General features: G+C 46.6%; 1 protein-coding gene across 2 annotated transcripts in view; it reads right to left on the minus strand.

Annotated features, from left to right (window-relative positions):
• LRBA (LPS responsive beige-like anchor protein) overlaps window positions 1-12,754 on the minus strand; it is a 1,198,938-nt gene that overhangs the window by 815,392 nt on the left and 370,792 nt on the right. For both annotated transcript variants that reach the window (XM_082258080.1, XM_082258079.1), the window contains exon 32: window positions 5,728-5,861. In XM_082258080.1, coding sequence (XP_082114206.1) covers window positions 5,728-5,861 — 134 coding nt within the window. The remainder of the gene's footprint in view (window positions 1-5,727; window positions 5,862-12,754) is intronic.

The raw sequence follows: 12,754 nt of genomic DNA on the forward strand, positions 1-12,754 counted from the left end.
CTCTGAGACTATCACAGTGCAGGTGCATTTATACGGAGACTTGATTACACACATGTGGATTCTATTTATCATCATTAGTCATTTAGGTCAACATTGGATCATTCAGAGATCCTCACTGAACTTCTGGAGAGAGTTTGCTGCACTGAAAGTAAAGGGGCTGAATAATTTTGCACGCCCAATTTTTCAGTTTATTTGTTAAAGTTTGAAATATCCAATAAATTTCGTTCTACTTCATGATTGTGTCCCACTTGTTGTTGATTCTTCACAAAAAATTACAGTTTTACATCTTTATGTTTGAAGCCTGAAATGTGGCAAAAGGTCGCAAAGTTCAAGGGGGCCGAATACTTTCGCAAGGCACTGTAATATGCGTTCGCTTCTGCACGCAAGCTTGGAGGGACAAGGCGCTTAAAATTATTTTTTTCCGATTTTACTTTTACACTGTCTTTTATTCCTATTACAAGGAATGTAAAAATCCCTTGTAATAGAAATAAGCAGGACAGGTCCTCTTTATTGTGAGATCTGGGGTCAAAAAGACCTCAGATGTCACAGCTACACTTAAAACCAATACAAAGAAAAAAAGTATTTAAAAAAAAAAAAAAGAGGCCCTTTAAGGCCAATGCGGAAGCGATGTCGGACGTCGCTCCGGTCCTCCAAGGCCATAGAGTCGAGTGGGGGCCATCTTGCCCTCACTCGAATTCCTGCTCAGCACTTTAGAGGACCGGATCGTTTTCCCCGATATCGACAGTTCCGGTAAGTGGGGAAACACCCCAGGGCAAAGGGAGGGTGGTGGGCACCTTTCCCGCCGCCCATAAAAGTGATCCCATGGTGAATCCACCGCTGAGATCACTTTTATGTTAAAGCGGACTGCAAGCTGTGTAGAAAAATACCGAAGTTATGGCAGTTATCTGCTGATATAATTCCAGTATTTAACGTCAAAGTAGGGGGGTAACTACATGGTGGGTGGTCCGCAAGTCTGAAGGCAAGGCTGAAAATAATGCTTGAGATAACACTGTAGAGTGCACAAGACCATACTGGATTTTGTTTGCAGGATCAATCATTATGGATTTGCAATTGCTGTTCAAATGGAACAATTGTAACTGTATATTTAAAGGAAAATGCTTTTCCTATTTCTATGGAGGAGTGCAGTTCTTTATGCACTGCCGTGACCCATTTTCAGCTGACAGCGGATTAAATTAAACTCACCAGATCTGGATGGATCTCAACTTTATGGTTGGGATCCATTCAGCAGCTTGGACCGGTAGCTGGCTCAGCCTCTCAGCGAGTGCTTAGAGACTGAGCCAGTCGCTCCCCCCTCCACAGCCCAGCGCTCCAGTGAGCATTGGAGGGCCGGAGCAGAGAGCCTGTGACTGACAGTAACCGCTCTCTGCTCATAGTGGAGGGGAGAACTGAGAGATCAACGGTGTTTGATTACTCAGTTCTCTGTGTTTTGGCAGTGGGGAAGAGTCGCCGCATTGGATTAATGCTGCATTCATTTAGGGAAGTATAATACTTTCTTTTACTAGACAAAAAGGAGCATATAAGTGGTTAGGCTTTAAAGTGTATATTAAGCCAAATTATACATAAACAGTAGTACATCTCTGCAATATATACTGAACATATTTCACCATGTTTTATCCTTTTGAACATGCTCAAGTACAGAAAAATACCTGCCTAGCTGAGTTGACAAAGTGTCTTTAGCTCTGAAATTCCAAGCACGTTGTGTCAACCCTACCTACTTCATTTCTGAGGAGATCGCAAGACACAACCGCTTTCCTCCACTGAAAATAACGATTTTACTGTAGTGTATTAACCACCTCCTTCCCAAGCCTATTCTGACACTTCGCTGCTACATGTAAAAATCTACTTTCTTTTCGTACATCACGGGACACAGCTATAAATCATAACATATGGGTTATATAGCCACCTACAGGTGGACACTAGCAACCAATCAGAAAGGATGCCCCCTATAAAACCACTCCCACACAGGAAGTACCTCAGTTTGCCAGTTTCTAAAGGTGATGGTCACTGTGGAGAGTCTCTCCACATTTCTCTTCAAAGAAGATATGCTACATACCCCGATCAAAGATCACTGACTCTTCGCTATCAGATCCATCTTAAACAGTTTTATTTTGCTTTCCTTCAAGCAGGGGTAGATATGAAGTTAGCCTTGTGCACTATTAACCACTTGCTGCCAGCCCACCGTCAAATGACAGCGGAGCGGTGCGGCTCTTGTTCTGGGACACAGTCATAGGACAGCGCACCAGAACAGCCTCTCCCGTGCGATCATGGCCGCGCTGTGTTGCTAGGACATGGCGTGACCCCGATCTTGGTAATGAGCCAATGACCTGGCTCTGTACCCATGTGATCGGCTGTGTCCAATCACAGCAGGTCACATGTAAATGAGGTGCCGTTTATCGGCTCTCCTCGCCTCACATTGTGCAAGTGTATGGCGAGGAGAGCAGATCAGCGGCTCCTCTTCAAAGGGGAACCTAGGAAAAATAATCAGGGCACTGATCATCAATGCCATGATTACAGAAAAGCTAAAAAAAAACAGTGCCCACAGTGTAGCCAATCAGTGCCTGCTCATCTGTGCTGCCCATCAGTCCTGCCGTCAGTACCCATCAGTGCCACCTCTCAGTGCTGCCTTTCAGTCCCATCAGTGTTGCCTTTCAGTGTCACCTATCTGTGCTCATCAGTGCCACCTATCAGTGCAGCATATTAGTACCTCCTCATCAGTGCCCATAAGTGCCACCTCATCAGTGTCCATCAATGCAGCTTATCAGTGCTGCCTCATCAGTGCACATCAGTGAAGGAGAAAAATTACTTATTTTCAAAATTTACTCTCAGAAAATAAGAAAAACTTATTTTTTTCAAAATGTTCTGTCTTTTTTCCTTTTTTTGGAAGAAATAAACCCAGCAGTGATTAAATACCCCCAAAAGAAAGCTCTATTTTTTTGTGAAAAAAATGACAAAAACTTCATATGGCTACAGTGTAGCATGACTGCGCAATTGCAATTTAAAGAAATTGCAAAGTGTGACAGCGCTGAAAGCTGAAAATTGGCCTGGGCAGGAAGGGGGTGAAAGTGCACTGTATTGAAGTAGTTAAAGGGCAAATTTCAGCCTTATCGGTTTTCTTTCAGGAACTGATCCCTTTCCCTTCGCTGGGTCAGACCTTCGACCGGGGAAGGTTACGTTTGCTTCCGCGTGTGAAACAACCATTGTGTCCGTGGGACTTAAATTTGGTGCTGGCAATTTTACAAAAACAGCCTTTTGAACCTCTGGGGCAGGTTCCCCTGATTCTTCTGACCAGAAAACTGGTCTTCTTGATTGTGACAACTTCAGCTAGAAGGGTATCCGAACTAGAAGCACTTTCTTGTAAAGAGCCTTTCTTGATTTTTCATCAAGATAGGGTGATTCTACGTCCACACCCAGGTTTTTTGCCCAAGGTGGTGTCCGCCTTTCATTTGAATCAGGACATTATACTACCTTCCTTTTTTCCAGATCCTCACTCAGGGGGAGGAGTTATTGCATTCTCTTATGTAATGCGTGCACAAGTTTTACTTGGAGAGAGCAGCTTAGATTCGTAAATCCGAGAGCTTGTTTGTGCTGCCAGAAGGACCCAGGAAGGGGCTGGCAGCATCTTAGTCTATCATTTCGCATTGGATTCACCAGGTTATTACCCAGGTGTATGGTTTAGAAGGGAAGGTTCCACCTTTTCGTGTAAAGGCATATTCAACCAGAGTAGTAGGTACCTCTTGGGCACATACCCATCTAGCCTCTATGACTCAGAATTGCAAGGCGCATATGTTCACTCATTTATCGAGTGGATGTTGGGACCCAGGAGGAATCTGCATTTGGCCGCCTGTGGGTGAAGCCATAATCCCGGTATTACCACTGAAACCCAAGGACGTACGGGTACATCCATTTGGGGGAAGTGGTTAAAAAAAAAAAAAAAAAACACAAAATAAAATAAAAAATAAATAAAAAAAAGTCAGAAACCCTTGCAATATGTAGACAAAGACGTGTTTTCTGACAGCCAACACCAACTGTGTCATCAGCAGGTGGTGGTCTAAGTAACCCACAATGGGGATGCCAAGAGCTCAGCAGGACGAATACTGGGGCCAGCACTATGCAGAATACCTGAGGTTCCAACTAAGAAAGACCAAGGGACAGAGACACGAATTGGTAGTGTAGGGGTACAAGAGCAAAGCATAGGAACTGCTGATGCCCTGGAAAGATGGAGGCATGTAGGAAAGCATGCTTGATGCCCCCTGAAACCAAAAAATCTCCCTGGTGAAGGGAGGCAAAAAAATTGCAGATTTGGTGGATTCCATGTAGAATTTCTGGACCTGAACAACACCACCTAGAACTTTGAAATATAATATAGGGTGGATGCCCCCTTTGGGTTTGGGAACGGTGAAGAGGACGGGGAAACATCCTTGAAACTGTTCTGCCATAGGAACTGGGACAGTCACGCTTTCTAAAAGACCTGAGAAGGCACATAAGAGATCTGTTAATCTGTGTGGTGACAAATGGATACCGGCGAGAGATTAAAATTCAGGAAGCAAACCTACAGCTTGTTGCCCCCAGGATTACAATTCCTGCACCTAAGCGTCTGGGATGAGCTGTCCAAATATTCACAAAGGTTAACATTTTGACCACTCTGAAAAAGTGTGTGTGCCTTCAAGAAAAGGCAAGGTTGTCTAAGATTTTGGTAGACTAGGTGCCAGACTGGGACCTAGGCTTGGAGGTATCAACAAGGGAGTTGAGGAAGTAGCAGCTAAACTAAGGGAACGTTCCTTATAAGCATTTCTTTCACTAACACATTCGCCCGCTGTCAGTGCTGTATAAACTATATGCAGCATCAGATACATACAGTATACAGTGCTGTGTTCCAGGAGTACAGGCACTTCCCAGGTCAATCTACTAACAAAATCAAGTTGGCTGGAAGCCCTGTATTTTATTCATGACAAGGCTCTCTCTGATTGGTGTCTTCCACCAAACCTCTCCATCTCGCCAATCAGAGGAAGCCTAGTATACGTTTATAAAAATACAAGGCTTCCTGCGAATGGTTATGCAGCATGCTGCCCAAATAGATTTCGTATTGACAGCATATAGGAGCATATTCCATTCTTCAGACTCCACAGACAAAGAGGCAAACATCTATGATCTAGAAGCTCACTAGGCATACAAAAACTAAATTGGATTCTGCCTTAACCACTTCAATTCCAGGCTATTTCTGGAATTTCGTTTACATGTAACAATCAGTTTTGTTTTTTTTTTTTGCTAAAAAAAAAAAAGTCTTAGAACCCCCCAAACATTATATATATTTTTAAAGCAGAGAGAAACTAAATTGGTGGGTTTTGCATTTTTTTAATTTCACACAATATTTGTGTAGTCGTTTTTCAAACAATTTTTGGGGAAAAAATAAAACTTTTTAAATTTTAACGCAAAAAAACACAAATACATAACCCAATTTTTTTGTAAAATGTAAAAGAGGATGTTACACCGAGTAAACAGATACCAAACATGTCACGCTATAAAATTGCGCAAACCCGTGTGACGGCGAGCCTCGGAATGCAGTGGGAGGGGGGAGATGGGCATCATCCCGATACAACCACTGGAAGTCAAGCGACGTATCGGTACGTCAATTGGCGGAAAGTGGTTAACATCACTATGAAAGGCTTGCTAATAAAAGTTTAACACAGAAAAAATAATTTTACTTACTTGTTCCTTCTATAAGAAGTTCTTGGCCATGGCTACCCAAAAGAGTGCGAGACAGAAATGGTGCAAAATCCACAAAGATTTCCCTCAGCAGTGGGGCAGCCTTCTCCAAAGCATGCTCAAGTCGTTCTGTAATACTATAAAAAAAAAAAAAAAAAAAAAAAAAGACAATCAGCTTAGAAAGTGTAGCACAAAGTAAACCTGAAGTAAATGTACATTATACTGCATAGTTTAAAAGGACCATATCACTTTTATTAAATAAAAAAATTATAAAATCTAGAGAATTCTTGACAAGTGAATGGAGATAAAAGCCATTCTGAATATTTGTCTCATGACATGGTCCAGGGAATCAATTCAGAAAAGAAAAGCAGAAAGCAGGGTCATGTTAGATATTCATTGCGTTCGTCCAGTTAGCTGCAGCTTGACACTCAGAAATAGCAGGCAAAGCTGGTAGCAGAGCTAGGCATGCCAAATGAAGATTATACTAAAGTCTTGCTTTTTTTCCATTTAAAAAAAGGACTCCCGGCCCCTCCCTCCTGCCAAGTGTCCCCACAGCAAGCAGCTTGCTATGGGGGCACCCGAGTTCTGTGTGTCTGTTCAGACATGGAGCTACGGCAACGGCGCCCCGCTGCTTTCTCAGCCAATGAGGAGAGAGAGCCTCAGACAGCAGGATTCCCGTGCAAAACTGCTGAATCGAGGTAGGGCTCAATAGTAGAATAGTCTACTTTTTTGCAAAAATTGGATTTTTGTCTTACAGCAAAATCCATTTCTCTGAGCTCATTGAAGGACGCAGTCTCTGATCTTCATATAAGTAGGGTTATACTGCCCCCTACAGGAGGAGGACACTAGGCAGAATAACGTTCTGGCTACGCCTATGGGAAGTCCCAGGGGGTATACCCTCTCTCCCTGCTATAGGATGTCAGTTTTGTATCAAAGCAGTGTCAGAGAAAATAACACCAACCCAACTCAAATAGAGGGGCATGTACTGCGTCCGTCAATGAAAAGGATTTTACGGTAAGACAAAAACCAAATTTTCTCTAATCATTCATTGACGGACGCAGTCTCCGATCTTCATATCAATAGGGACCTCCCAAAGCACTGCCATAAAATGAGGGGTGGGAACAGCAGAAAATAATTCCCCAAGGCTAAACCATAGCCAACCAGGCAACATAGGACTCATCACAACAACAAGATGAGACCCACCTGAAAAAACATTAAACACCCTCAAGGGAGAGTAAAACACCCTTAAATGGCAGCCTGCAAAACTTTGCAGCCAAAAGAGGCATCTGCAAATGCCAGAACATCTACCTTGTAAAACTTTGTCAAAGTATGAACAGACGACAAGGTAGCCGCCTTGCAAACCTGAAACACAGGTGCCTGATGGCGAAAGACCCAGAAAGCACTAAGCGCCCGAGTAATATGCGCCTTAACAGGGAAAGGTGGAACCTGACCATTAATTGAGCCTGCACAACTATCTGTCTGGAAATAGTCACAGCAGATGAAGGCATCCCTTTCTTTGGGCCATCCGCGAGTACAAAGAGCAAATCTGACTTTCGAAAAGACTTAGTAGTCGCAAAGTACACCCCGAGTGCCCGAACCACATCCAAAGTATGTAATGCAATTTCCTTAGGATGTTTAGGCTTAGGACACAGAGGGCAACACAATGTTCTCATTTAAGTGAAAACTGGAAACCACCTTCGGAAGGAAGGATGGATCTGGACGAAGCACCACTTTATCCGTGTGAACCACCAGATAGAGAGAACAGACGACAGGACAACGCCGCCAGTTCCGGCACCCTGCGAGCAGAAGTAATAGCCACCAAGAAGGCCACATTCTGGGATAGGGTAAGCAGAGGAATCTCCCGAATACTTTCAAAAGGAGGTTTCTGGAGAACCGACCGCACCAAATTAAGGTCTCAAGGTGGCAACGGAGGTCACAACGGAGGTGCCAAGTGTCGCACCCCCTAGATAAAGCTACGCACCAGGGAATGGGCGGCCAGTGGCCTTTGGAAGAAAAGTGCCAAGGCCGAAACCTGACCTTTGATAGTACTCAAGGCTAACTTTTGATCAACTCCCCGTTGAAGGAAAGCCAAGATTCGAGACACCAAGAGCGAGGGGGAACCCCAAGAGACTCACCGCGCAATATACGACTTCTGCGTACGATGATAGATCTTCCTAGCAGTCGCTTTCCTTGCTTTAGGCAGAGAAGGAATCACTGAAGCAGATAATGGCCTGTCCTTCAGCACCTGGGTTTCAACAGCCAAGACGTCAAAGCCAGCTACTCTAAAGCAGGATGGAAGATGGTCTCTTGAGACAGTAGATCCTCCCTGAGAGGAAGTCTCCAAGGAGCGTCTGCGACTAGCCTGACCAGGTTGGCCTACCAAGCTCGGGGAGGCCAGTCCGGAACAAAAAGACCAGAATCCCTTCCACCTTGATCCTGCAAAGAAGTCTTGGCAGCAACTTGAGAGGAGGAAAGGCATACATCAGCTGATACTGACCCCACGGGCCCACCAGTGCGTCCGTGGTGTCTGCCGAGAACCCCTCCCCACCCGGACAGACTGGCATTCGCAGTGACAACTGTCCAATATATAGGAAGATAGGATTTCCCTTGTTTGAGCATCGGGGACCAAAGCCACTAGATCAGGGACTCCCTGGTCACCTGGCTCAGCTTGATCTGATTGTCCAGGGAATTTGGATTCTTGTTCCATTTGAGGATTTCCTTCTGGAGGATTTTCGTGTGGAATTGAGCGAAGGGGACTGCCTCGAAAGACGACACCATCAGTCCCAGAACTCTCATAACCGCCTCCGAAGGGACGACCATTTGCTGGACAGCAACAGCTGAAGGTTTTTCTGGAGGAAGAAACACCCTCACTGAGGACGAGTCCAAAGGCAGGCCCAGATAGTCCAGTCTCATGGAGGGAACCAGGGACAACTTCTGAAGGTTCAGAATTCAATCAAACTCCTCCAGAGTTCTCATAGTGATCTCCAAGTTTGTCCCCAGCACCGTGGGGGACTCCGCAAGGAGAAGCAGACTGTCCAGGTAACCCAGGACCGGTATCCCCCGCTGTCCTAACAGCGCCAGGACCGGAGCCAGCACCTTTGCGAAGACCCTAGGGGAAGAGACGAGACCAAAGGGTAACGCCACAAACTGATAATGATCCTCTCCCAAGGCAAAGCGCAGAAAATGTTGATGCCCTGCACATATTGGGATGTGACGGTAGGCATCTTTGATGTCTATAGAGGCCAGGAAATCCCCCTGTTGTAGGGAGGCCACCACCGTGCGAACAGACTCCCTCTTGAATTTAACCTCGCACAAAGCAATTCTGTGCCTTCAGGTCCAGGATAGGACGCACCTTGCCTTCCTTCCTGTGGACTGTAAACAGGTTTGAATAAAAGCCCTGAAAACGTTCCTTACACAGAACCGTAACTATTACTCCCAGTTGTACCATGTCCTGTACCGCCCCAAAGAGAGCCTGCAGGCGATCTGGGGACAGTCTCAAATTGGAAGGGAAGAACCTTACCAGTTGGACGGATCGAAACTCGATCTTGTACCTGGACCCGATGACCTCCTGAACCCATTTGTCTTGTATCCGGGATAGCCACAGGTCCGGGAACGGGCAAAGACATCCCCCTACCCCAGATACGGGTGAGGGTGCACCTTCAGGCCAAAGGGGCCTTGTCGTCAGGTCTGGAGAAACTCAATTATTGTTTGCCAGACCAGGGTCCCTTGGAACCACCCGAGGGGGCCTTGAAGGACTGCCTTATCGGCGGACCCTGAGGGACAAAAAAAAACGTATGTGCTGAAAAGGAGGGGCCCCATCTGCGAGGTGATGTCATCCAGGGTAGCCCCGAAAAGGCAATCTCCTTGAAAAGGCAGATCAGTCAAGGCCTTCTTTGAGGTCTGATCCGCAGACCAGCACTTTAGCCAAAGTATACGCCGGATGACCAGTGCGGGAGCAGCATCCAGCGTGGCATCGCAAACAAATTGCAGCCGCTGCACCAACTGGTCCAAAAGCTCCGCAAAGGCGCGGGGGGGGGGGGGGGTCGTTGTTTCCCCTCCAGGTCACAGCCTAGCAACTTAGCCCATTCAGTCAAGGTTTGCGAGACCAGGGCAACCTTAGACACTGGTCTTAGTGCCGACTGCGCCAGGGAGTACATATTGCGGGCCACAGACTCCGCCTTTCTATCCACCAGACCCTTAAAGGACGGGGAATCCTCTACTGGGATCATGGTAGCTTTATTCAGTCTCGAGACTGGAGGGTCCACCATGGGTGGCACAGTCCACTTCTTTATAAAGGGACGCTTTGGGCGGTCCCATTCTTTGAGATATAGAGAAAGGGAATGGCTTGTGAGTGCCAAATGTAACCTGCACCTCAGTCACAGCTATGTCCTCCATTTTGAGGGTACCACGCACAGATACAACCAGTGCGTCCACCAGCGACTTTTCTTGCGCAGTGGCGGAGGTAGCGATGTCCTCCTCACAATCAGAGGAGACAGGGCACGAGGTAGTAGCAGGGAGACCCGCGTCTTCGTGGATGAATCAGATTCAGAATCCGACACATCAGATGAGGCAGGGGTAGGTGGGGGGGCATTTTTTTGGCACCTCACCCTTTAAAGATCACATCTACCCGGGACACAAAGGTTTCCAGGACCACCGAAAGTGCATCAATAGATAGCTGGGATCCGGAGGGCCCTGCAGCCTCCTTGAGGGGCTCAGGTGGGGACACTTGCTCTGCAGGGTCCATGTTGCACCAGGGAACAGACAGAGCATCCCACCGTGCTACAGCGTGCCCAAGAGGTCAGGCAGAGCGCACTGAAGACCCCCAGCAGAGAGAGAGAGACCCCCCCAGACTCACTACCCTTCACCAACGATGCACCAGGAGGCCCAGAACGTCTGCAAAGCACGTGTCTGCAGCAATCTCCACAAAGAAAGATCTGAGTGCCAGCACTAGAGTATAGGGAGGGGCTCGACCACCAGAAAAAAACGCCTCTAGGAACTCCTAGAACATGACCGCCAGTGATTCTTAATAGAAAACCACCACAAAATGCCCACTGGGTGTACCAATATGGCCGCCGAATCTTGCAGAGCACATGGGCTACAAGAAAAGCGCGGCCTGCGGACCCTCCAAGGGCCCTCAAGGGGACCCCCCCGGCCTCTTGGACAGAATCCACAGGAAAGGGGGCCCTGGGAGTGACAGGTAAACACCCCCAGCATGATGGTTTGTCCGTCACTGGGCCAGGAACAGGCGGGCGCCAATCTCCTGACAGAGCCCTCTCCGCCGAAGTGGGGGGGCTGTTACTTGGGCCTAGGCCCAGTCGTATGTGACCTGGCGAGACGTTTAACTCGCAGGGCCAGTCCCCGTCCAGTGGGACTATGTTGCGGCCGACCTAGCGCAGAGCTGGGGTCTACGCCCTCGATGGCTGGCTGGGGTGACCACTCGATCTATATATCCAGCCCGCTGCTCAGATTTGGCTTTGTTGCTTGTAGATCTCACAGGAAAGAAATCCGTAAAAAAGCTAACTAAAAAAAGCTAGAAAAGAAAAAAAAAAAAAACTTTGCCAGGACCAGAGATCCCAGCAAGGAACTAGGTCCTTACTTCTGACTAGGCAGATTAAAAACTGACATCCTATAGCAGGGAGAGAGGGTATACCCCCTGGGACTGCAGATAGGCGTAGCCAGAACTTTTTTCTGCCTAGTGTCCTACACCTGTAGGGGGCAGTATAACCCTACTGATATGAAGATCAGAGACTGCATCAGTCAATGAAAGATAGAGAAAATCTGTTTTTAAACCGGGAACATTTTGGAAGTCTTTTTACTATAAGTCTCCTATTACCAATGGGGCATGAAGAAATGGGAGGACAGGAAGCCTGCACCCTGCTAAGGCTTTTACTGCCAGAGGCAATTCGCTTTTTAACACATGCAAGCACATTATGCAAAAGTACCTCTTCAATCATTTTACAATGCGAGGGAAAGAAATGTCCTGCAGCTTCCTCCAACGCTGTCTCAATGTCCTTTTCATTTCCCTCTGACTCAACATCCTCTAGGACCAGCAAATCAGGGTCAGTTGAGAAACTGGTCTGGTTGAGAAACGGGAAAAGGAGAAGAGGCAGGACATGTTTGAGCTCTGGATAGAAAGCTCTGTTTGGTCAAGTAGGCCACTTGTTGCATGCCTGAAATATAGCTGGAATCAGATGTCAAGACAAGAGTTGAAGCTGGGTCATGCTCCAGTGCAAAGGACGCATCGCAACTCTGTGTTCTCTGGGTAAATTGCTCACTTGTTTAGAATTTGCTCCCTTTAGTCTAGACTCTGCCATTGCTACAAGTGAGAGTCACTCAGTGCAACTAGTGTTGTGACTGGAACACATAGTTGTCCACCTGAGAGCGAGCGCAACTTTTAGTGGCAAGGTTGAAAAGTTTACACTGTAAAATGAAAACATTCCAAACAGCCTCATTTCACACAGTAATGGTCAAAGGTACAGGATGACTATCTTACCTGTACACAACTCTGGAATATATTTAAAGTCCAGGCTTCGCCTGTTACAATGAGCAAACCATTGAAATGGGGTCTTCAGGAACTGGATTCCATGGTGATGGACAATGATGCCAAATCTGTATAGCACCCTGTGGCTAACAATGCATGCACCAAAGTACCAAGTTGAAAGCCTTATAAGAGATTAAGTGCCTGAAGCAACATTAAAGGATGTCCCCACAGGGTGGGGTCCAGGTACAGCTCTCAATGTTTCACCAAGATTGCACAGTTCAGGATGTTCTGCTTCTGCATAGGCATTAAAAGACCATGAGGGTTGATTGTAGAATAGGAAGATAAAATAATAAAAGAGAAAATCCTAGACTAGTAAAGCTGGTTTCTCCGGGAAAGAAAAGGGGTCCATCACCTACAGACACGAGTATTCGCAGAGTTGGGTAGGGTTATAGGGAAGGCGCCCCAGGGAGGAGTTTCCTGAAAAACTTGCCAGTGTCCAATCATTTGAAGATATGAACCTATAACCATGGTGTATGAATAAAGCTAGCC

The sequence above is a fragment of the Pelophylax lessonae genome (assembly GCF_965119305.1).
Source record: "Pelophylax lessonae genome assembly, chromosome: 1".
Classification (NCBI taxonomy): domain Eukaryota; kingdom Metazoa; phylum Chordata; class Amphibia; order Anura; family Ranidae; genus Pelophylax; species Pelophylax lessonae.